At 40.1% G+C, this 22,705-nt stretch overlaps 1 protein-coding gene across 2 annotated transcripts in view; it reads right to left on the bottom strand.

Annotated features, from left to right (window-relative positions):
* Positions 1-22,705, bottom strand: part of PIGU (phosphatidylinositol glycan anchor biosynthesis class U) — a 115,580-nt gene that overhangs the window by 60,340 nt on the left and 32,535 nt on the right. For both annotated transcript variants that reach the window (XM_029612636.1, XM_029612637.1), the window contains exons 7-8: positions 18,512-18,612; positions 5,813-5,910 (exon numbers count right to left, since the gene is read on the bottom strand). In XM_029612636.1, the coding sequence (XP_029468496.1) occupies positions 5,813-5,910; positions 18,512-18,612 (199 nt within the window). The remainder of the gene's footprint in view (positions 1-5,812; positions 5,911-18,511; positions 18,613-22,705) is intronic.

Raw genomic sequence — 22,705 nt, 5'->3', positions numbered from 1 at the left:
GAAAAGATGCAATCTGCTATTCAATTATTGTGCATTTGGTGATGGCAATTGAGTTCTATTGGGAAGGGCTTCAGTACACTACAGATAAAAGGCAAAGGCTCTCTTGCAATCCAATCTGTGTCAGGCTTATTCATCACTGTGGATATGTGGCACAGGGTAAAATACTGGAAGGATGATTAAGGTTTTGCACAAGCATCCTAGTATGGAAAAAATTCATATAAGTCAGCTAAGTCACTAGGGTCTGGAGCTCACTGTGTGCCAAAAGAAATGCCACCAAAAATATGACCTTACTTTATAATATAAACAGAGACAAAGACACGTGATTTATGGGCATGCATTCCTTTATTAATATATCTCAATATCATGGTTTGTTAGGTACAAAGTGTTCCTTGTTTATACATGATATACCAGGGTGTGTACATTCTGTACTGATAATTTGATTTCTTAGTGCGATGTTGGCCTGTTCCTGAGCCTGTTACATGATGTTTTATGTATTTATGTCTTCAATAAAACATTTCATTTAAAAAATATATATATATATGACCTTACAGGTCAGGTATCTACGCTTACAGGAATCTAATGGCTTAAAAGGAGCTTTCATCAGCTGGGTTAAAACCACATTGAGGTTCCCATGGCACAGGAGGCGGGCTTGAAGGGAGTCCTCAACAGAAGCAAGGTCCACATAAATTGAACAACTGAAGGCTGTACAGAGATGGATTTACCTTCTACTTGGTGGTGCCAATTGCACTAAGGTGAAGCCCAACACAGTTTTCATTAACAGACAAAGATATAGAAGATATTCAAAGGTTTTGTGTGGGACAGGAGAAAGGATCTAGGGCAGGGGTGGCCCACTCTGACCCTTGAGAGCCACAAACAGGCCAGATTTTCAGGATATCCATAATAAATATGCATGAGATAGATCTGCATACAATGGAGGCAGTGCATGCAAATCAAATCAATCTCATGTACATTCACCATGGATATCCTAAAAACCTGGCTTGTTTGTGGCTCTCGAGGCCCGGAGTTGGCCACCCATGATCTAGGGCCTTTTCCTCATACCGCGGGACAAATTTCCTCCATTTAAAACCATAAGACCTTCTGGTGGAAGCCGTTTTAGATGCAAGAAGAATAGGAGATGCCTCATCTGACAGGTTTAAGGAATTGCGATAAAATTTATTAGAGGCATCTGTTTAGTGGGAAATTATTAGAAGAGTTCCAGGAGGCATTGCTAGGTCTTGAAACTGTCTCACACTTAAATAACAGAAAGACAAATGTATCTCTTTGTACTTTTAGATACCACAATGAAGAGTTATAAAAAATGTATGTCTTTCAAGGTTAGTTAGTGTTCTCAGGACACTTAGGAATGTTAATGTCAGCAAATGTTTTTCACCTTGTGATCTTAAATCAAAGGAATGTTGTACTAATCTCCTGGGCAAAAGTGTATTTAAGTAAAGTCAATTGGATATCAGATTAAGTCAGGCTCTCCAACTTTGGAGCTGACTTCCTTATGCGCATAAGAATAAAAACTTAATTCTGGGAAACATACAGTCTTCTGTTGTTGTGTCCTTGGTATAACTTTTTACATTGCAGAATCCAATGCTATCCTCTCGACTACCGGACTAAGAAGCTAAAGACCTAATGCTGGGGGTAAAGCATTTTTCCCTGGTTCTGTGAGATGACAGTTGGAGAATTCTCCAACCTGGACTAATTCCTTAATGGGAAGCTCCTAAAGGAACAGGTTGAAAGACAGATTTGTTACAAGGGGCTATAAGAAACATATACCTTCAATATCTTCCGAATTTTAGCAAGGTCTTTACCACCAAAAGAATCCAGACATGCATACAGAACATCTTCTGACTTTGAAAACAGGCAAGAGCCACCACCTAAACCTTTAATGAATTAAGGGCCAACCCTTTACTCAATCCATCCTGCAAAAATTAAAAAATGAGTGGGATCTTAACCGAATAAAGAAGAACCCCTCAATCTTCACACCAAGCCTCAAACACTCGCCAAACCTGCACATAAGCAAAGGAAGTGGAGAACTTTCGCTCGTAGCAACGTGGCAATCACCGCAGTAGAATATCCATGTTTCAGCAACTGAGCCCTCAGTAAGACAAAATCCAGTTGGATCTCCGAGAAGAACAGGCCCCTGCCATCGCAGATCCCTGTGCGCCGGAAACCGGAGGGGACAGTCCACCAGGAGCCTTCGGAAATCTACATTCCACAGTCTCCTGGGCCAATCTGCTGCCACCAGAAGCACCAAGCCTCTGTGTCTCTCAATCTTTGGAATCATTCTGCCTAGGATGGGCCATGCCAAAACCAGGGGGCATCGGACCTGCACCCACTGAACTACCTTCCCCCACTGATGAACCAGTTAGGGGAGTCCCAAAATCAGGTGACACACCTTTGGCAGCTCTTTCTCCATTCCCGCACCAGACTGGAAAGAACAGGGCTTAGTAAAATCAGATGGCGGCAATTCTCCCTTAGCTTTCAAACAGCACTAACACAAGTTAGAGGGAACGCTAGCTTGGATGTCCGAATATGACAAGCAATACATAGGGCAAGGTGCTTAGGCCGTCTATATCTCCTACCATGTAACAGGTGCCAACCAATGGCACCAGTAGCCCCTTGTCACATATTAATGGAAAACTGTCACTGACGCCATTTTGATTACTGGCAGTCGTCGGCCCAAGAGCAGGAGATCGCTCCCGGGATCCCTGCTGGACCACCAGGGACTTTTGGCAAGTCTTGGGGGGGGGGGGGGGGGGGGGTTGTAATTAATTAAATTTGAAGGGTTGGGGTGGGGGTTTTTTTTTTTTTCCAGGAAAGAGAACGATAAAAGTTTTCTGATCCGGGGAGTGGACCGAAATGGCCCTCAGACCCGAAAACGAAACGGGGACAAAAGAAATTGTGCACACACCCATAATTTGCTCCATAAGATGCACAGACACCCGGGAACAGAGCCGGTTTAGCACACCATTTTTTTTTTTTTTTTTAATTTTCCCCCTCTGAATCCTAGGTGCGTCTTATGGAGCGAAAAATACAGTAGTTTCCTAGATCAATATTGGGAGGAGTAGTTAAAGGTGGATTTTTGCTTACCCAGATTATTTCAGGTTTTTTGGGATTCATTGAGAGTTTCAGTTTTGCAAGATTTTCTTTAATGGTGATCATAGATTCAGATATAAGAGAAGTTGTTTTCTCAAGCGAGCTTGTAATAGGGATATAGAATTGAAGATCTTCAGCGTATACAAAGAAATTTAAACTAAGCTCAGTTAATAGTTTGCATAAGAGCAGCATGTAGGTATTAAATGGAGTTGCTGAAAGTGAAGATCCTTGCGGGATACCAATAGTACATTGGAAAGTGTCAGACAGATGATTATTAAGTTTAACTTGGAAGGATCTGTCAGACAGGAAGGAGGAGGAGAACCATTTTAGGACATTGCCTTTAATTTCTGTTTTTTTAGTTGAAGCCATAGAAGATTATGGGCTATAGTGTCAAAGGCGGCGATTAGGTCAATCAGTACTAGGCAGAATGATTCGTTGGAGTCGAAGCCACGCAGTATAGGGTCAATTATTGATTGAAGAAGAGTTTCTGTTGAGCAATTCTTCCTGAAACCGAATTGGTTAGCGTATAGGATTTTTTTTATCATCAAGATGAGATTCGTGTTGGGAGAGAGCTGCTTTTTCAAGGATTTTTGCAAGAAAGGTTAAATGGAGATAGGGCGGTAGTTATCCCACTCAGTTTTTCCAGATTTGGTTTTTAATATTGGTTTAATTACAGCCTGTTTTAGCTTATGAGGCACATAGCCTTCAGTGAGAAAGAGATTGACCATAGTTGTAATTGAAGGGGTTATTGTTTGGTTTACTTGTTTTAATGAGGATGCTGGAATCAGGGTCAAGAGGGTGAGACGGTTTAAGTTTTGAGATAATTTTGCTTATTTCTAATTAAGAGACTGGATAAAAGTCTGATCATATATCATTATGATCGATCTTATCATGGATGTAGAGAATTGTTGTTTATGTTTTAGATTTTTTTCAGATAAGGCAGTTTCAAATTCGTTGCATAATTATTTTTTTAGAGAAGGTATGGTTGGGTTGGTTGATTATATGAAGATTCTTTGATTAAAATTCTTTATTGTATCAAATAGAAGTTTTGAGTTGAAGATTATTCCATGGATTAGTTTTGCATAGTAATTTATTTATTTATTTGTGAGGGATCGATATTGAGAAAGATTAGTTTTGTATCTCTTCAGAAGGATGTTTCCGCCATTGTTTTTTGAGTTTTCTTAGGTGTTTTTTGATTTTTAGAGTTTCATTATACCAAGGGTTTATAATTTTTTTATTTTTTTTTTAGTTTGTTATGTTTGTTTTGGACTAAGTTTGTTGGCTATTTTGTTAAGCACTGAATCCCATGAGTTGAAGGTTTCAGTGCAGGTGGATAAATTTAATTCGTTGATTTTGGTTTCTAAAGCATTAGTAAGTGTTTCAGTTTTTATTTTCCTTCTAAACATGTAGGTAGATGTATTTTCAGAGAGGTTCACTATTTGATTTTTGGAAGTGAGATCAGCATTGATTAGATGATGGTCAGACCAGGGATTGTTAAATGCTTAGTTTTTATATTAAAACTGTTAGAGTTTGCAAAAATTAGGTCAAGCGTATTTCCAGCTTTGTTAGTGGTTCCAGAGATGAGCTGGGTCCATCCTAATGCTTCCATTGTTTCAAAGAATGACGGTGATGGTGGACTGGAGCTCTGTAGAGAGCTATTTTTCTCATGAGGAATTGGGGAAGCTGCAGTGTTACCTTCCCAGGTATTCAGGCCAATTCAGAAAAACGCGCGGGAGAGCTGGCGAGCGCCCGCTCTCCCGGCGCACGCACAGGCCACTCTCCTGGGTGCGCGATTCAGGAGGGTGGCCTATGCAAATTAGGGCCCGCGGTAAAAGGAGGCGCTAGGGACACTAGCGCCTCCTTTTTGACAGGAGCGGCGGCTGTCAGCAGGTTTGACAGCTGATGCTCAATTTTGCTGGTGTCTGTTCTCAAACCTGCTGACAGCCACGGGTTCAGAAAACGGACACCGGCATAATTGAGCTTCCGTCTTAAGACCCGCGGGCCGATTTTTGTTTATTTTTTTTAATTTTTTTACTTTTTTTTTTTCACACACACTTTTGGGGCCTACCTTTGGATAGGCGCTAATTTTTGAAAGTAAAATGTGCGGCTTGGCTGCACATTTTACTTTCTGTATCGCGCGGGAATAAATAATAGGACCATCAACATGCATTTGCATGTTGCGGGTGCTAATAGTTTCGGGGGGGGGTTGGACGCGTTTTCGACGCGCTATTACCCCTTACTGAATAAGGGGTAAAGCTAGCACTTAGAAAACGCGCGTCCAAACGCAGGATAACCGGAGCGCACTGTACTGTATCGGCCTGATTGTGAGCTAATTTGCCCAGCCAGGCTCACATTAGCTATAGTAAATCCACCCTATTCTCCCAGGTCTTCTTGAGTTCTCTGCTGGCAATTCTCTTGAGACAATACTGGGTCTAAACCAGGCTGTGCCAAGGCTTTTGTAAGCTGAACTGGGTATCTCTCCTCACTTTATCCGGTAAGGGGATACTGCATCTCTTATTACTTTGATTGTTTCCCTGTAAATTGTAAGTCAGGAAGCACATGCTTTGTCCTCTTGTTTTATGTATTAAAGATCAACAGAAAGTGCAGTTATTGTGAGTTTTGTTAGATCCTGACACCTGGGTAGTATCACATGAAGCTCAGCATCTTCAGAGCATTTCTTTACAGATAAATACATATTTATGCTTACCTGTAGCAGATACAGCAGAGCCGGAGCGAACAAGGTGAGTGGATATAGGGACTGGAACGTAGCCAAGGCCAGAAATATAGCACTGAGAAAGGCACTACCTATGAAGAATAATGAAATGCAGTTCATATTTTGTTTTGTTCTACTAAGATTAGATCTAAAAATGAACAATTAAATGTTGAATCCTGAAGGACTGAACCTCATTCTTACTGAAGCATAAATCCCTATGGCTATTTATATTATATTTACATGCACTGCTGTGGTGCCAAGCAGAAAACCTTGCAAAAAGAGTGAAAAAGATATTTGGAATCCAAATGGCATTATACCTATTGTAATGCATAAGAACATAAGAAAATGCCATACTGGGTCAGACCAAGGGTCCATCAAGCCCAGCATCCTGTTTCCAACAGTGGCCAATCCAGGCCATAAGAACCTGGCAAGTATCCAAAAACTAAGTCTATTCCATGTTACCATTGCTAATGGCAGTGGCTATTCTCTAAGTGAACTTAATAGCAGGTAATGGACTTCTCCTCCAAGAACTTATCCAATCCTTTTTTAAACTCAGATATACTAACTGCACTAATCAAATCCTTTGGCAACAAATTCCAGAGTTTAATTGTGCGTTGAGTAAAAAAGAATTTTCTCCGATTAGTTTTAAATGTGCCCCATGCTAACTTCATGGAGTGCCCCCTAGTCTTTCTATTATCCGAAAGAGTAAATAACCGATTCACATCTACCCGTTTTAGACCTCTCATGATTTTAAACATCTCTATCATATCCCCCCTCAGCCGTCTCTTCTCCTAGCTGAAAAGTCCTAACCTCTTTAGTTTTTCCTCATAGGGGAGCTGTTCCATTCCCCTTATCATTTTGGTAGCCCTTCTCTGTACCTTCTCCATCACAATTATATCTTTTTTGAGATGCGGCGACCAGAATTTTACACAGTATTCAAGGTGCGGTCTCACCATGGAGCAATACAGAGGCATTATGACATTTTCCCTTTTATTCACCTTTCCCTTTCTAATAATTCCCAGCATTCTGTTTGCTTTTTTGACTGCCGCAGCACACTGAACCGACGATGTCAATGTGTTATCCACTATGACGCCTATATCTCTTTCTTGGGTTGTAGCACCTAATATGAAATCCAACATTGTGTAATTATAGCATGGGTTATTTTTCCCTATATGCATCACCTTGCACTTATCCACATTAAATTTCATCTGCCATATGGATGCCCAATTTTCCAGTCTCACAAGGTCTTCCTGCAATTTATCACAATCTGCTTGTGATTTAACTACTCTAAACAATTTTGTATCGTCTGCAAATTTGATTATCTGACTCGTCGTATTTCTTTCCAGATCATTTATAAATATATTGAAAAGCAAGGGTCCCAATACAGATCCCTGAGGCACTCCACTGTCCATTCCCTTCTCAGCTGAACCTTTCCTGACAGCTAAGTCCATGCTGGAAACCAGCTACCGGACAGAGGCACTTGACTGAGGGAGGCATCACCAGATATCACCTCAGGAAAGCTCAACTGAGGGAGGGACCACAAGGAATCACCTCAGGAGAAGCAGTGTGTGTTAATCCTCTCTCTCCTTCTCTCTCTCTCTTTCTTTTTTTTTTAAAACAAACAAGCAATCCCCCAATAGGAGATCTCTGCTGAAGAACAAGAATACTGGTGGGCTGATGTCAGAGCAGGGGTATATATACACCGTGATGTCAGCTTTGCTCTGCCGCCATCTGCTGGTAGAGGTGCATAACCCACTGGTTGTAGATTAACCTGTCTGAATGCTGAGAAATTCAGTCATTTGTGAAAACAAAAAACCTAAGTAAAGTTCAGTGGGAACTAAATTAGTAATATCATAATAAATCCTTCAAGTAATTACTTTTAGTTGGTCTGATCTTTAGTAACCAAGCCACAGGATTCGTATAGGTTTCATACCAGACAGATTAAAAAACATTTTCTAAACTAAAAGCAGGTTTGGGATTATATTTGCGTATAATAGTACTTATCAGTATTATTATACACAAATAATTAATCCTGAAATATAATGAAAAGAAATAGGTCCATTAGAGATCAAAGATGAACAGGAACATAAGAACATGCCATACTGGGACAGACCAAGGGTCCATCAAGCCCAGCATCCTGTTTCCAACAGTGGCCAATCCAGGCCATAAGAACCTGGCAAGTACCCAAAAACTAAGTCTATTCCATGTTACTGATGCTAGTAATAGCAGTGGCTATATTCTAAATCAACTTAATTAATAGCAGGTAATGGACTTCTCCTCCAAGAACTATCTAGTCTTTTATTAAACACAGCTACACTAACTGCACTAACCACATCCTCTGGCAACAAAGTCCAGAGTTTAATTGTGCGTTGAGTGAAAAAGAACTCTCTCAGATTAGTTTTAAAATGTGCCCCATGCTAACTTCATGAAGTGCTCCCTAGTCTATTATCTGAAAGAATAAATAACTGATTCACATTTACCCATTCTAGACCTCTCATGATTTTAAACACCTCTATCATATCCCCCCTCAGCCGTCTCTTCTCCAAGCTGAAAAGTCCTAACCTCTTCAGCCTTTCCTCATAGGGGAGCTGTTCCATTCCCCTTATCATTTTGGTTGCCCTTCTCTATACCTTCTCCATCGCAACTATATCTCTGAGATGCAGCAACCAGAATTGTACACAGTATTCAACGTGCGGTCTCACCATAGAGCGATACAGAGGCATTATGACATTTTCCGTTTTATTCATCATTCCCTTTCTAATAATTCCCAACATGTTTGCTTTTTTGACTGCCGCAGCACACTGAACCGATGATTTCAATATATTATCCACTATGATGCCTAGATCTCTTTCTTGGGTGGAACCCTAACACTGTGTAACTATAGCATGGGTTATTTTTCCCTATATGCATCACCTTGCACTTATCCACATTAAATTTCATCTGCCATTTCGATGCCTGATTTTCCAGTCTCACAAGGTCTTCCTGCAATTTATCACAATCTGCTTGTGATTTAACTACTCTGAACAATTTTGTATCATCTGCAAATTTGATTACCTCACTCGTCATATTTCTTTCCAGATCATTTATAAATATATTGAAAAGTAAGGGTCCCAATACAGATCCCTGAGGCACTCCACTGCCCACTCCCTTCCACTGAGAAAATTGTCCATTTAATCCTACTCTGTTTCCTGTCTTTTAGCCAGTTTGTAATCCACGAAAAGACATCGCCACCTCTCCCATGACTTTTTACTTTTCCTAGAAGCCTTTCATGAGGAACTTTGTCAAACGCCTTCTGAAAATCCAAATACACTACATCTACCGGTTCACCTTTATCTACTTGTTTATTAACGCCTTCAAAAAAGTGAAGCAGATTTTTGAGGTTAAGATCATAGATTAGGATAAATTACTAGTCATCAGTTGGAGAAAGCACTGTTTTGTATCAGGAAGGTAAGAGATGGCAAATGATTTAGTTCCAATTTTGTTGTCACCTGCAAACAGAACAAATTAAGGACTAGATTTACTAAACTGTGATAAGGTATAATGTGCATTAAATAGCATTTATTGCCTGATTATAGCCATAACACGGCAATACTGTATGGTATACAGATACCTCCCCAACATGCCCCTATTATAATTAGCTGTTTTGCATATTCATGTAAAGCAGCCAATGTATATACAATTCTATGTTAATAAAATTACACAACTTACTTAGAAAAACAGCCCCATGTTTTTTGGTTATAAATTATTTGAGGCCAAGTATAAGTTACCTATATTTGCATTACTGTGTCTTTTTGAGGGGGACTCCTGAAATTAAAAATGGACACTAAGTATAGAACCTAGACTGTTTTGTAGTTTAATATAATAAAAAAAATGATAAGAATAAAAACAAAGACAAAACTTGTATCTCTGGGGAGAGGAGGATCCCTAGCAATTGCATTAGCCTTAAAACTAGTGCTCATAAAAGAAAGCGTCCAGCACAAGGAGACTGTAAAGGCATTATTATTCTGGGAACTCATTCCAAAGAGAACATAATAGTTAAATGCCTTCCAGGGTCCTCAACTGGTAGAAATGCAAACCAAATAGTCAGTGCAATTAAAGAATGTAAGGACTCAAAAATCAATGTTATCATCCTTTTGGGGACCAATGACTGCTTCTTTAGAGACTGGAAATCACTCTGTACGGTTTAGAGATTATTTCTAGCAGATTGGGCACGATACAGACCATTGACTTTTTGGAAGTGTTATCTGTTCATGGAAAAGGGAAGGAAAAGCTAAGCCATACAGACAGCTTCAATACATGGCTCAAAACCTGCTATAAGGAAGGTGGTTTTGGCTATACTGGGGCTGGGACCATGCATTGGAATAGTAAAAAACTATATGCCAAAGATGGCTTACATCTGTCTGTGGCAGGAAAATGGATCCTAAGTAAAAATTCAAATCATTTAAGGCATTTAAACTAGAGGATAGGGGTGGCAGATGGAAGTTACAATGTCACACCCAACAAATACAGGACGTGGGTGAAGAAATGAACAAAAATCAGCTAGATACAGCAGAAAAAAATCTGGAAAGAACAGCAAGCCAAGTGAGAAAAGCTGGAAAGCTAGCAGCACAAATGTTCATAGTCTAGGCAATAGAATTCCAGATATGCAAGCCCTAATGATGGAGGCAGACTTGGATATTGTGATTACGGAAACATGGTTCAGTGGATCTTATGAATGGGGTACAGCCAGTCCAGACTATAAACCTGTTCAGAAAAGACAGAGAAGAGGTAAATGGGGAAGGAGTAATTCTTTATGTAAAACTACAATCAAAGCTTCTGAAATACAGGGGGCAGCAGGAAAGGAAGAAAGTCTGGACTGTCTTAAAAAAAAAACAACATAAAAATAAAATAAAAAAAAGACACTTCCATTTCCATCGATGTGGTCTATAGACCTCCAAATCAGACAGAAGTACTGAATAGAGATTTAGCTAAAGACATCCAAAATGCAGGAAGGAAAGGAGAAAGGTTGTTTGTTGGAGATTTTAATCTGATATGAGCTGGAGAATCCCTGCTGCAAAATGTGCATGAAGTAGAGATATACTGGATGCTCTACAAGGGGCTTATTTCATATAAATGGTAATGGAACCTATCAGGAGTGAAGCAAAACTCGACCTAGTGCTCACAAATGGGGATATTGTCTTTAATGTTCAGGTAGGTACTCACATGAGCAACACTGGTTTGATATAGTAACCAGGAGGGAGAGAAGACACACAAAAATCTAAAGTTTTGAATATGAAAGATACAGACTTTGGTAAAAAAAAAAAAAAAAAAAAAAAAGGACATACCTTGCAGAGGAACTCAAAGGCTGGGATAAGATTGGTAAAGTGGAATAAAAGAGGGCCAAATTTAAAGGCACTATTACAAAGGCAACAAATTTTTATGTAAGAAAAATAAATCAATCTGGTTCCCAAAGGCAAAAAGATCAACAGTCAAGAAATACAAGGAGTCCCCCCCAAAACAATACACAGAAAAGAATATCTGGTGCAACTCAAGGAGTGGAGGAAAGAAAACAGAAAAGCAAATTATCAAGCAGAAAAAGGATTGCTAAAAATAGAAATTGAGGTGACAAAACATTTTTCAGATATATCAGGGACAGGAGGAAGGTCTTACGTGGTATTATAAAATTGAAAGGAGACAAGGAGCAATGTGTGTATAAAGATGAAGTTCACTAATGAAGACCCTGGAGAAGGACCCTACTGATGCTTGACAAAGCATGGATGAGAGTGGGGAGATGCAACCCCATTTACAGAAGAGAATGCGTGAGAAGCGCTAGGAAAAACAAAGTGGAAAAGGTCATGGGGCCGGATGAGGTACATCCCAGAATATTAAGGGAGTGCAAGCGATGTGTTGGTGGATCCGCTGAAAGACCATTTCCAGGGATCTGTTAAACAGGGAGTGGAGCCATAAGATTGAAGAAGAATGGTTGTGGTCCTACTTTGCAACAGCAGTAGCAGAGAGGAGGCTGGAAATTACAGGAAGCTATAGGAAAGTATTGTGAACTATCTTTAATCCAATGGTTTGCTGGACCTAGGAAGGTCCTGTAAAACAAATCTGATAGAATTTTTTTTGTTATGGGGGACTAGAGAATTAGATCAAGGAAGAGCAATCGATGTGGCTTACTTGGATGTCAGCAAGGTTTCTGAGATGGTCCCACATTGGAGGCTCACGAATAAAATGAGAAGCCTGGAAGTGGGTGCCAAGGTAGTGAAATGGATTACAAATTGGTTAACTGTTAGGAGACTGTGTGGAACCTACTGGGTAGAGTGCTATTTGGAGTGCCTCAAGAATCAGATTTGGAACCGGTTTGGTTCAATATCTTTGAGTGATACTGCAGAGAGGTTAGAAGGAAAAAGGTTTTCTTTTTTTTTGCTGACAATACTAAAATCTGCAAATGAATTGACATTATTGAAAGAGTGGAGCAAATGAAGAATGATTTAAGAAAGCTTGAAGAGTGGTCGAAGGTTTAGCAGCTGGGGTTCAAAATGGCATTTTGAACCCCAGACTGTAAAAATCAGGGTCATGTTTGTCTGTATCCAATTCCCTTTCTTCCACCCCTCAACCCCTGCAAGAAGTGCAGAGTCATGCAGTTGGGTGTACTAATTCAAAAAAGAGCCATTTGTGATGGGGGGGGGGGGGGGTGATATGCATGCCTACACAGTTACCTGTTTCCCCAGTTTGTTCCCAGTTCCCCCAGTAAAGGAGAGGTCTTTCTAAACCCTAACTTGCCTCTCTTATCTTATTGGCCCCTATCCTTAAAACCTCAATGACTAGCCTCAGGTTTTTTTTTTCATGACTTACACTTGTGTATCGGGAGATACGCATGTACCCAGGCACCTCTTAAAATCCACACAGCACGGGCTGGGCCGATATACACACACATCTCCCGGTTTTGGCATGCGTAGGGCTTTTAAAATTCATTTGTATTTCCCTAAAGAATCCCTATGAAACATGCATCTAATCAATATTAAGGTAACTGAAATCTCCCATTAATGTTGTATTGCCAATTTTATTAGCCTTTATGATCTGTTGGTATTTCACAACCTACTTCCATATCATAGTGAGTCAGATGGTAGTACACTCCTACTACTATACTTTTCTCTTTCAAACAGGGAATGGCTCTCCACAGAGATTCCAGAGTGCAATCTGCATCCTGCAGTATTTTTATCCTATTCAACTCTATGCATTCCATAACAAACAGAACTACCCCACCACCAGTTTGATCTTCCCTGTCATGTCGACAGATTTTATAACTTGGTATTAACATGGTTATCCTCTTTTCAACAGGTCTCTGAGATGACTTTTATACATACTAACATACAAATGATGGCAGAAAAGGACCTGATGGTCCATTCGGTCTGCCCAGCGAGCTTCTTATGTTAGCATCTGCTTCTTCATGCAGGATATACCCATGTTTCTCTGAAGGGTAGTAACTGCCGCTCCGTGCAGTTACCCCCAAAGCCTTATGATAAAAGTAGTAATATTTACAATCAAAACCAAGCACCTGTCAAACATTTTTACTGGGGGAAGGAGCCTTCTTGATAATTCAGATGATGCTGCCTGACATTCTTTGCTTTGGGACTTGGCTGTAGAAGCCATCCTGTGCTTTTTCCCTTATGTCTGTGTGTCAGTATCCCAGACTGTAAAAATCAGGGTCATGTTTGTCTGTATCCAATTCCCTTTCTTCCACCCCTCAACCCCTGCGGTCAAAGCAGGAAGCAATCTTGCAGCTGCGTCAAAACCAATATCATTCCCTGCTTCAGTTAGTGCCATACATTCTAAGCTCTCCAATCTTATCTTTTAGACTTCTGGCTTTTTTTTTTGTTCCTAGTAACCTCATGGCTATTACTAGCAGCTGATCCAAGTAATTCTGAAGCATTTTTCTTAGTCTGCTCTTCAGCTGAGTCCTTCCCCTCCCTCCCGCACTACCTCAGCTTTAATTTCATCTTCCCTATCAAGATATCCGAAATTTCCTTGATTTAACAGTAGAAGATACTTTACTCTAAACCATGCACTCTTGAGCAACTGTCTATTTTCCTCCATAGTAATACAGTAATCATGGCAGAGAAAGACCAAATGGTTCATCCAATTTGCCCAGCAAGTTGCTTATGGTAGTAACTGCCGCTCCATGCAGGTTACCCCCATGCCTTCTATTGTTGGTAATAACTACTCTCTCTCTTTATTTTTAGCACCCACAGCTTGGTTTCACCCTGGTAAAGGTAGCGCCCATCCTGTCAATACAGGCTCCCCCTTCCCCAAATTGTTCCCTAGTTCCTAACAAATCAAAAGCTCTCTTGCCTGCACCATGACAGAGCGGATCCCAGCCTGCTCCTTGGGTCCTGTGCATGGAATTGGGAGCTTTTCTGATGCCACGGAAATGATATCCCCGCCCACTGCTCAAGAGGCAGAGGATGCCTTTTTTTCCCATAAGAACCGCTAATGGTGGCTTGCCTAAAGGGTACAACAAGGGGATTGGGGGGGGGGGGTCACCCCTGGAGAAGCCCCTTAGGGAGTACAATTGATTTTAAGATGGATTGGCAGAAAAGCCTAGTCTCAGAGTCAAACAAGGCAATCAAGTTGTTGTAGGTCAGAGTTGGTATGGGTCTAGGAATTAGGAGGGAAAAAAAAGTAAGACATCTTTACAAGGGCAGAGGTTCAATTGCTATTAAATCTGTGCAAGGGGTAAATTGATGTGCTATACGGTTTTTGTTTTTCTTTTAAATGCATAGTCATAATAAGTGGCCTGTGATATAGGATTTAATTTCAGAGGAAAAGCCAGCCTGTGTTCTTATTACAGAAATATGGTTAAGAAAAAGTGTGGTGGCTACTCAGATTTGTCCTAAAGGCTATTATCTATTCCAGCAAGCCAGAGCAGGAAAAAGGCGGATACCCCTTATTGCAATTAGCAATTTTTTTTTCACAACTTGTAGTAGATTCCCCAGAAGGCAGTGGGTTTTTTGGGGGTTTTTTTTAGAAAGGCTGCAGAGTGATGTACAACCCCAGACCTCACCACTACCACCATCGATGTTAATCAAGTTTCTCTTAATGCACTTTAGGAAAGGGTTTTGGAGTTAAGTTTGTGCTTTTCCTATTTTATTATTTTGGGGGATTTTAATTTACATATGGAATTTAGCATGGAAAGAGTAGAGCAAAGTTTTTGTCTCTCTGGGCTATTAGTTATTTGGTACAATTACTACCTTTCCTGATTCATTCGGGTCATGAAATCTTTTTAGCTCAGAAGCTACTAGAACTAAGGACTGATGGTGCCTTAAATATTCTATAGTTGGATTTCAAATATTTATTTAAGTTTTAAGAAAAGCAGTAAAGATCCCCCACAAAATTATTTGCAGGATTTTAAAGTGCGAGGACATAGAATAGACATGGAACAGTTAGGAATAATACTGATAAAGAAGTCTGAACAAGACATCAGTCCCCTGGAGGCTGAAGAACAGAATATTCTAGATCAAGGAGATCTTTCTGTTGAGTCCTTGCTGGAAGCTTTTAGGGAAACCTTGGATTTGGTGGCAGATAAGATCTGATTTACTAAGGAGTTAAGAAATTATAAGACATTAGTTTGAATTTAAAATGACGATGGGCAAAAACCCTTTGTCCTAAATTAAGTTAATTGGAAGAAAATGGCTACAAAATGTAGATTGCTTATTAAAGCGAAAAGGTCTTATTTTATGAATTCCATCCGTAGTGCCGATAAGAAGCCTCAAGAGCACTATGCTATAGGATGGTATTGAAAATTAGGTAAAACAGCAAGGGAATCTGATGAGAAGCAGGGAATTTCTGCACACTATTTTACTTCTAAAGTGGAAAGTTTGCAAATAGAACTGTCAGCTCAATCTAAAGAACATTAAGATTGGGAGAAATTGGGAGTAAGAAACAAGAGCCTTTTGATAAGCCTATGATTTTAATCAGAAGAAAGGTTTTCCTTTAATGAGCCATCCCACCTGGAGAATTTTTTAAGGGATAAAACTAGTCTAGGAATGATTGCCAATCAGTCAGAAACATCGGTTGTTTAAACATAAATAGAAATCACTCCCTTATAGTTTGAAATAATGTGAAATTTATGGTTAAGTCAGGACCCCCCACATTATAGTTCACATGAGAGATATATTGAGATGTTGTTTATTTGGTTTTTTTTGTTTGAGATTTATGAATGTCTCATAATGTGATTACCTATATTATACGAAAATACAATGTTGTATTATGTTTTAATTTGGAAAAATTTGAATAAAGAGATAATAAAAAAAAAAAGAAGAAAGGTTTTATTTTAGGATGGATTCTGAGTTTGTTTTAATTGTATGTAATGATTTTTATAAATTTCCTTTAATGTAATCAGCTCAGTATAGTAATCTGCTATGGGCAAAATAGAAATATTTTAAAATATATTAAGTAAATAAATAGAAGACTTTCAGAGTAGTCGTCATGTTCACAGGAACTCGCACAAGAGACGTTTGCTCCTTTATCATAGGTAGAATTGAATAATATTGTAAATAAGGTCCATACTAATTTTAGCCCGTACCCTTATTCACATGTGGTGAACTTTGGCCAGATTTGGTATTGGAATAGTTGCGTCAATTAATTGTTTTGCTTAAGAAAGGGATAATGCCTTCAAATTTGAAAATCTCAATCGTTATACCCATCCTTAAAAAGCCAAATTTGGATCTGAAATTTATATCTTAATTACCAAACAAACAGGAGCACTACTGCACGCTAATAAAGCTCAGCAAACCTTAATTACCAACCAGTGGCAAATATTCCTCATCTTACAAAGAGTGTAGAAAAAAGTAGCTCCATTACCTATTAATCAAGTTGACTTACAAAATAGCCACTGCTATTACTATATACTTAGTTTTAGGGTACTTGCAGCCTGGATTGGCTATTGTTGGGAACAGGATGCTGGGCTTGATGGACCCTTGGTCTGACCCAGCATGGCAATTTCTTAGGTTCTTAAGACTTTGAGGGTATGAGAGAGCCTGGATTATAGACAGGTGGGCTTCACATCACATTGAAGTGCATTAGGTTAGACCCAAGAATGGGCCTGAAAAAAAACTGAACGGTGATCTGGTGATTTTGAGAAACTGGTTTAAAGGAGAACATAATGGCCATTAATACTAACAAAACAGAATTTAAGTGCATAGGGACAACAGAGATACCATCAATTAACTTCTTGTTAACCTGGGAGGACTTTAAGACAAATCCAGTGCCTGAAATTAAGGACTTAGGGTCAAATTAGACAGTACTAACATTAGAACCCCAAATATCTGAGTAAAGAGGGTATATACTATAATTTAGATTTATTATCCACCTTTCTGAATAAAATTCACTGAAAGCAGGGTACAACAATTTAGAATAGCAGCAAAGGTCAGTAAGTAACAATTTAGATCCAAGGGTATGCTCAAAAGGGCTAAACTTGAAATAAATCAAATGACTAAATTCAAAATAGCAACTTAACAGTAACATCTTAACATTTCTGGTCTGAGAAATGTTAAGCACAGTAGGGGTTAAGCTAGAGAAGACAATACTAATAGCTCAACAAAACAAAATAATAAAAGTAAAACCATTCAGCAAAGAATCAGTAGTAGCACTGTGTTCATGGCACTCAAAATGGTGCTAGATAGTTTTCACTTAATTAAGCAAACTGAAATATGTATTGATCAGGTTTTTAGATCAGTTATGCAGACTCTAGTAATAAATAATCATTGATTATTGTAATGGACTATACACGGGTCTTTCAGATAAGACCACCCATAAAACTGCAAATTTTTCAGAATGTGGAGGTTAGGGTGGCAACGTGAAGTTCTAGGAAATCCAGTGCTACCCCTTTAATGCATCAATTGCATTGGCTACTGGTGGTTGAGAGTCAAATTCAAGGTGTTGGAAGCAAGATTTGCTCTCTGTTCCTACAAGAGACCTCCAGCCCTTCCAGGATGGTTTATTGAATATAAAGTATATATGATACTCATTACAGAGCTTGGGCATTTTTGGTGGTGGCTCGAGTCCTTGGGAAAGACCTACCCCAAGTGGTTTGGTTGGAGTCAAACCTTCTCTAAAAGTCTAAATCTGGCTTCCAGAACCTCTCTCCTACATCTTCCTATGTCATTATACCCACAAGTATTATAACAGCTGGCTCTTCCCTAGCACTCTCTAAAATCTTATTTAAGCATCACACAAAGTCTGCTACCTTCGCACCACATAGGCATGTTACTAAGTGATCTTCACACCCACAAACCATAGCAGTCTTATTCTTTCCTTCCTGGGCATACTCTTGAAGCAATATCCTCAATGCAAAAGGATTAGTTGGAAGGCAGGTCCCAGTTACAGAACACTTCTTGTCACTCCAAGGTGACAGCCTCCTTCCTAAAGACCTTGCCCCTTGAAAGCAGCAGGGAGGCTGCCAGAATGGAGATGGGACCACGCTACAATGTCCTCGAAGGTCTCTGCTATATTTCTGTCTACCTTAATTAACTACTCCAGGTCTGTCACTCTAGTCTCCACAGATCGGATTCATTTTCTGATAGCTAGGAGCACTTTGCACTTGTTGGAAAATAAAATGCAAACAAAGTTGCTTTTGCAATGAACTGCAAATGCTAACTGTTCTGATTTTACTGGCAGAAAGTTTAGCAAAACCCAATTAGTACATCTTACCTTTTACTGTGGCCAAAATAAAGAAGGCAATGATAGTGTTGTTAATGGCACAGGTAGATTTAGCAACACAAGCCAGCACTGTGTAAGGATTTAACAGGTAACTGAAAATCAAAAGAAATCCTGGTCAGTTGCATCAAATACTGATCAATCTTTTAGTGCATACACAAGACTCTGTCCAGTTAATCTTTTTTTGACCTAGTTCCCTTTTTGATTCTCTGTCTTCAAATTGCTTCGTGCTAAGGCATATTCAAATCGTTTAGAGCTAAGGCATTAGTGATTAAGACATTTTAATAAAGATAAGATAAATTTTTCCCCCAGATGGTACATTTGGGTGGTTCCAGTTTCCTTGCAGCCCAGGGGATGGAGCAAGGTCTCTTCTGAGGCTCGCCTTGTATTCACTACTGGCAGTCTTTGCTCTCTCTCTGGGCCTGAGCACATCACTGTTGTAGCATGCTCCAACCCAACCAGCTCTGATAAGACGACTGATGCAAATTCAAATCCTTCCTACCACAGTATTATGGCCTGAGCCTTGAAGCCAGCCACCCCGCCTCAATTATTTTTCTCTCAGTCATTCCCTCATTATTAAATCCTCTAATCAGACAGGATAGCATGGTGCCCTTGCCAGCCAAAGGGGCTGAAGCAAAGCCTCCCACAAGATTATCCCTCAGTGCTGTTCTATGGATAATGGAGGCAGCTACCTCCCCTCGATTTTAAAAGGCCTGCATGTGTAAAACTGGAGGTTTACACGCATGGCCGGGCCTTTTGCACGCTGCGTGCATTTTAAAACAGGCCTAGCCATGTATGTTGACCCCCGGTACGTGCACAAGTGCTGGGCCTCTCCAAAGGGGTGGGGGCTGGGGCAGGCCAGGACAGTATCTGTCCCGATGACTTGCTGGCCGGCGTGCGCAACTTACTTCAGCTCCGGACGTGAAGTAAGTTGCAAAACAAAAAAAAAAGGATAGGAAGGGTTTAAGGGGTGGGGAGGAGAGGGGAAGTGGGAGGGAAGTTCCTTCTCAGTCAGTTCGTTTTAAAATCTATCCCTTAATTTATTAAAAATATTTTTAACTCACGGGTCCAAGTATATGCTCCCTACGAGGTACAATGCAACCTCAATAAATTATATAACCAATAAAACTCATTAAACATATCAAGTGCATCATAACATAGTAGTATTACACAGAGCAATCAGTCCAACATAGAAATGAATATAGTGCAAGAGGCACTATTAGATTTCAAAAGCTTGGAGAAACAAATAAGCTTTAACTCTCTTCCAATATGCCAGTCTAAAGGAAGAGTGTTCAAAAAATAGGTCCTGCAATAGGAAAAAAAGGTCAGGACATAGTTATGTGCAAATGATAATGGCTAACTGGTGGAATTACAAGTTTCACTGTATTCTCAGGCTGAAGACTTTTAGAAGGGACCAACATGAATTAAATCTCTGAAGGATATAGGACGTAAGATATGACGTGCCAAAAAAAAGAGAATCAGTAATTCAAAATTCTGTATGCCAACTCATAGGAACCAATGAAGATTAAGCAGCCTTTATAAGGAACTTGTGATATTAATCCAGTTGCTGCATTCTAGATAATCAAGCATCTGTAGTAGTACCACATAAAACAGAGCTACAATAATCTATACCAGTATAACCAATGCCTGGACAATGATGCTAAAGTCTGGAGGCAATATCAATGGCCTTAATTTCACAACTGTCTTTAAATTTAAAAATAAGCAACAACCACACTGACTTGGGGCTTCATGGTGAGATTTTGAACAATCATTATACCATGATTTTGCAGCTCAGTTTGTATGGGAAGAACTGCCTCACCTAATGTCTCATTTGAGGAATGGCTACCAACCATTGCCTCAGACTTAGCCAGGTTCAATTACAAGAAGTTTCTTTTAAATCAGTCTTGAATAGTACTTAAACAGGCAGTCACCTAAGTAGGTATCAAAGTTAGTAGCAGAGAATAATAATTAAAAAAAGAGCTGGATATTAACATATATATGAAATTCCACATCTAAAGATGTGGACTGAGGGCAAACTGGGAGCAAGAAAATATTAAACAATACTGCTGAAAGAAACTATCCTTGTGGGACCCCTGTTTTAAGGGCTTTAGCAAGAACCATCTGTGAGCCTACCCAAATTTGTCGTACACAATTGGAAAAATTAGACGAACCACTGGACAACTTGAGGGCCAAACCCAAGGAGTGCAATCACTGTAAGAAGTATGATTGATTGCACTGAAGGCAGAAGAAATATCCAAAAAGACGGCCCATGATCTAGACCAACCATCCATGGATCAAGTAAAAAGACTAACAGGGTCTCAGTACTATTGGGTCTGTGAAAGCCAGACTGAAATTGATCCAAAACCTCAAATTCTTGGACAAGGTGACATACTGAACGTTCAATTAGTTTTCCAAGCAGTGGGATGTTTGAAAAAGGACGGCATCAAGACCAGCTTTTTGGATGACAGGGCACACAACAGCTCTGAAGAAGAGGGAGCTACCTGATCTAAGATTAATGAGAAGGAAGATGAAAAAGACTCGGCAAGAACCAAAGTATTTTCAGTTCGCAAAGACTTAGCAACCTGCTGCCAGCATTCATCAAATTTAGCAATTTGTCATGTCTGTTTCAATGGATTACAAACAGAAGTCAATAATAGGACAGCAAAATAATCAATTTAAATCAGCTGATGGTCTGACCAAGGCACTGAACTCATTTGTGTCCTGAAAATCTTAATACATGAAGAGACAGTATCATGACAAAACAACCGATTCAGACCAAGAGTGGAATCTGCTGGCAAAGACAAGCAGCCTTATCTTACCAACAAGGCTTCGACAGTCGCACTCAGTCACTCCTGGTCCTAACAGATACAGCTTCTGCTTTCACCACTCTTAATCCTAACATTCTTTGTTCCCCCCTCCTTGTTCTATTTCATCGATAAACAGATACCATCCGAGTTGCTGCCTTCACTCATCAAAAACAACAAGGGGTATAAATAATGAGAAATTGTAACAATCCTTTATTTACATTCTTTGTAAAACCATTAATAAGTGTGGCTTCATAAAGCATCTAAACGTCATTGAACATCTTACACAGTGCTTCTAAAATTACATACCATAAATGCTACACAAGTCAAAATTGTAAAAATGAGTACCATGCTTAAACACACACAAAGACTCACATCCACACACACATACCACATCGTTATGTACAAATATTATACACATCTGAGATGCTAACACAAAATGTGTCCAAAATACCATATTACAAAAGTACCATCCTACAATCTAGTATATTTACATTTCAAAGGAATGTTCTCTTGGAAATCCCTTCACAAAAATGTTTCCTTTAAATTCCAACAAGAGGCTCCTGTTTCGCTGATGTTCAGCTTCTTCAGGGAGGAAGTAACTGTCAGTTGTAACCATACAGGTGTGTAGGGTACCACTGCAATATAACCAGTTTCTTTCCCAATCGCTTATCACAACTTTGCTCATCAACACTTATTGGAGATACCATCTCTTAAATATGCCCACACTTGCAGGAATCTAGATGTGAAGGGTGGCGTGGGTGTGAGCCCTTTGTGCTGTGGTGTGGCCTCAAGGGTGAGCCTATGCGGCCTGTGCTGGCAGCTGGCAAACACACCCTGTGGCGGAACAGACTGGAGTATCACCTATGACTGCCACCTCCCCCGCAGGATGGTTCTTTGGGTTCTGGCAGCCGGTGGGTCTTGGGTGGGACTCTAGAGCAGTGGCTACAGTAGGAGTCCGGTGGCATGCCGACGTCAGGGTAGGCAGTTGTGGTCAAATGCAGGCAGGCATGTCAAGTCCAGTCGGCAGGCAGTGATGGTCTGGGCATTGGACCAGGGGTGGACAGGGATGCACAGAATACACTGGACAAGGTATGTAATATGAGGCAGGCTGGACAGGGAAGGTTGGACAAGGCGGGACTGGACGAGGCAAGGCTGGACTAAGAATCCAGAACACAGGACACAGAATCCAGAAACTCAAAGGCAGCGTGCACTGCTAAGGCAGAGGTCCTATTGCGGAGGTGAGGTAATACTAAGAGGCCCTTGCTTAAGTAGGCCACTCAGCCTGTCATAGGAAGGCGCCACTCAGCGTATCCTGCCACAGAGCCTACGTAATGTGCGAATGTGCATGCATGCGCCTAGGGGACAGTAGTGAGCGTGGTGG

The sequence above is a fragment of the Rhinatrema bivittatum genome, chromosome 8 (genome assembly GCF_901001135.1).
Source record: "Rhinatrema bivittatum chromosome 8, aRhiBiv1.1, whole genome shotgun sequence".
Lineage (NCBI taxonomy): Eukaryota > Metazoa > Chordata > Amphibia > Gymnophiona > Rhinatrematidae > Rhinatrema > Rhinatrema bivittatum.
Note: the sequence above shows the minus strand (reverse complement) of the source record. Positions and strands in the feature narration are given on the sequence as shown.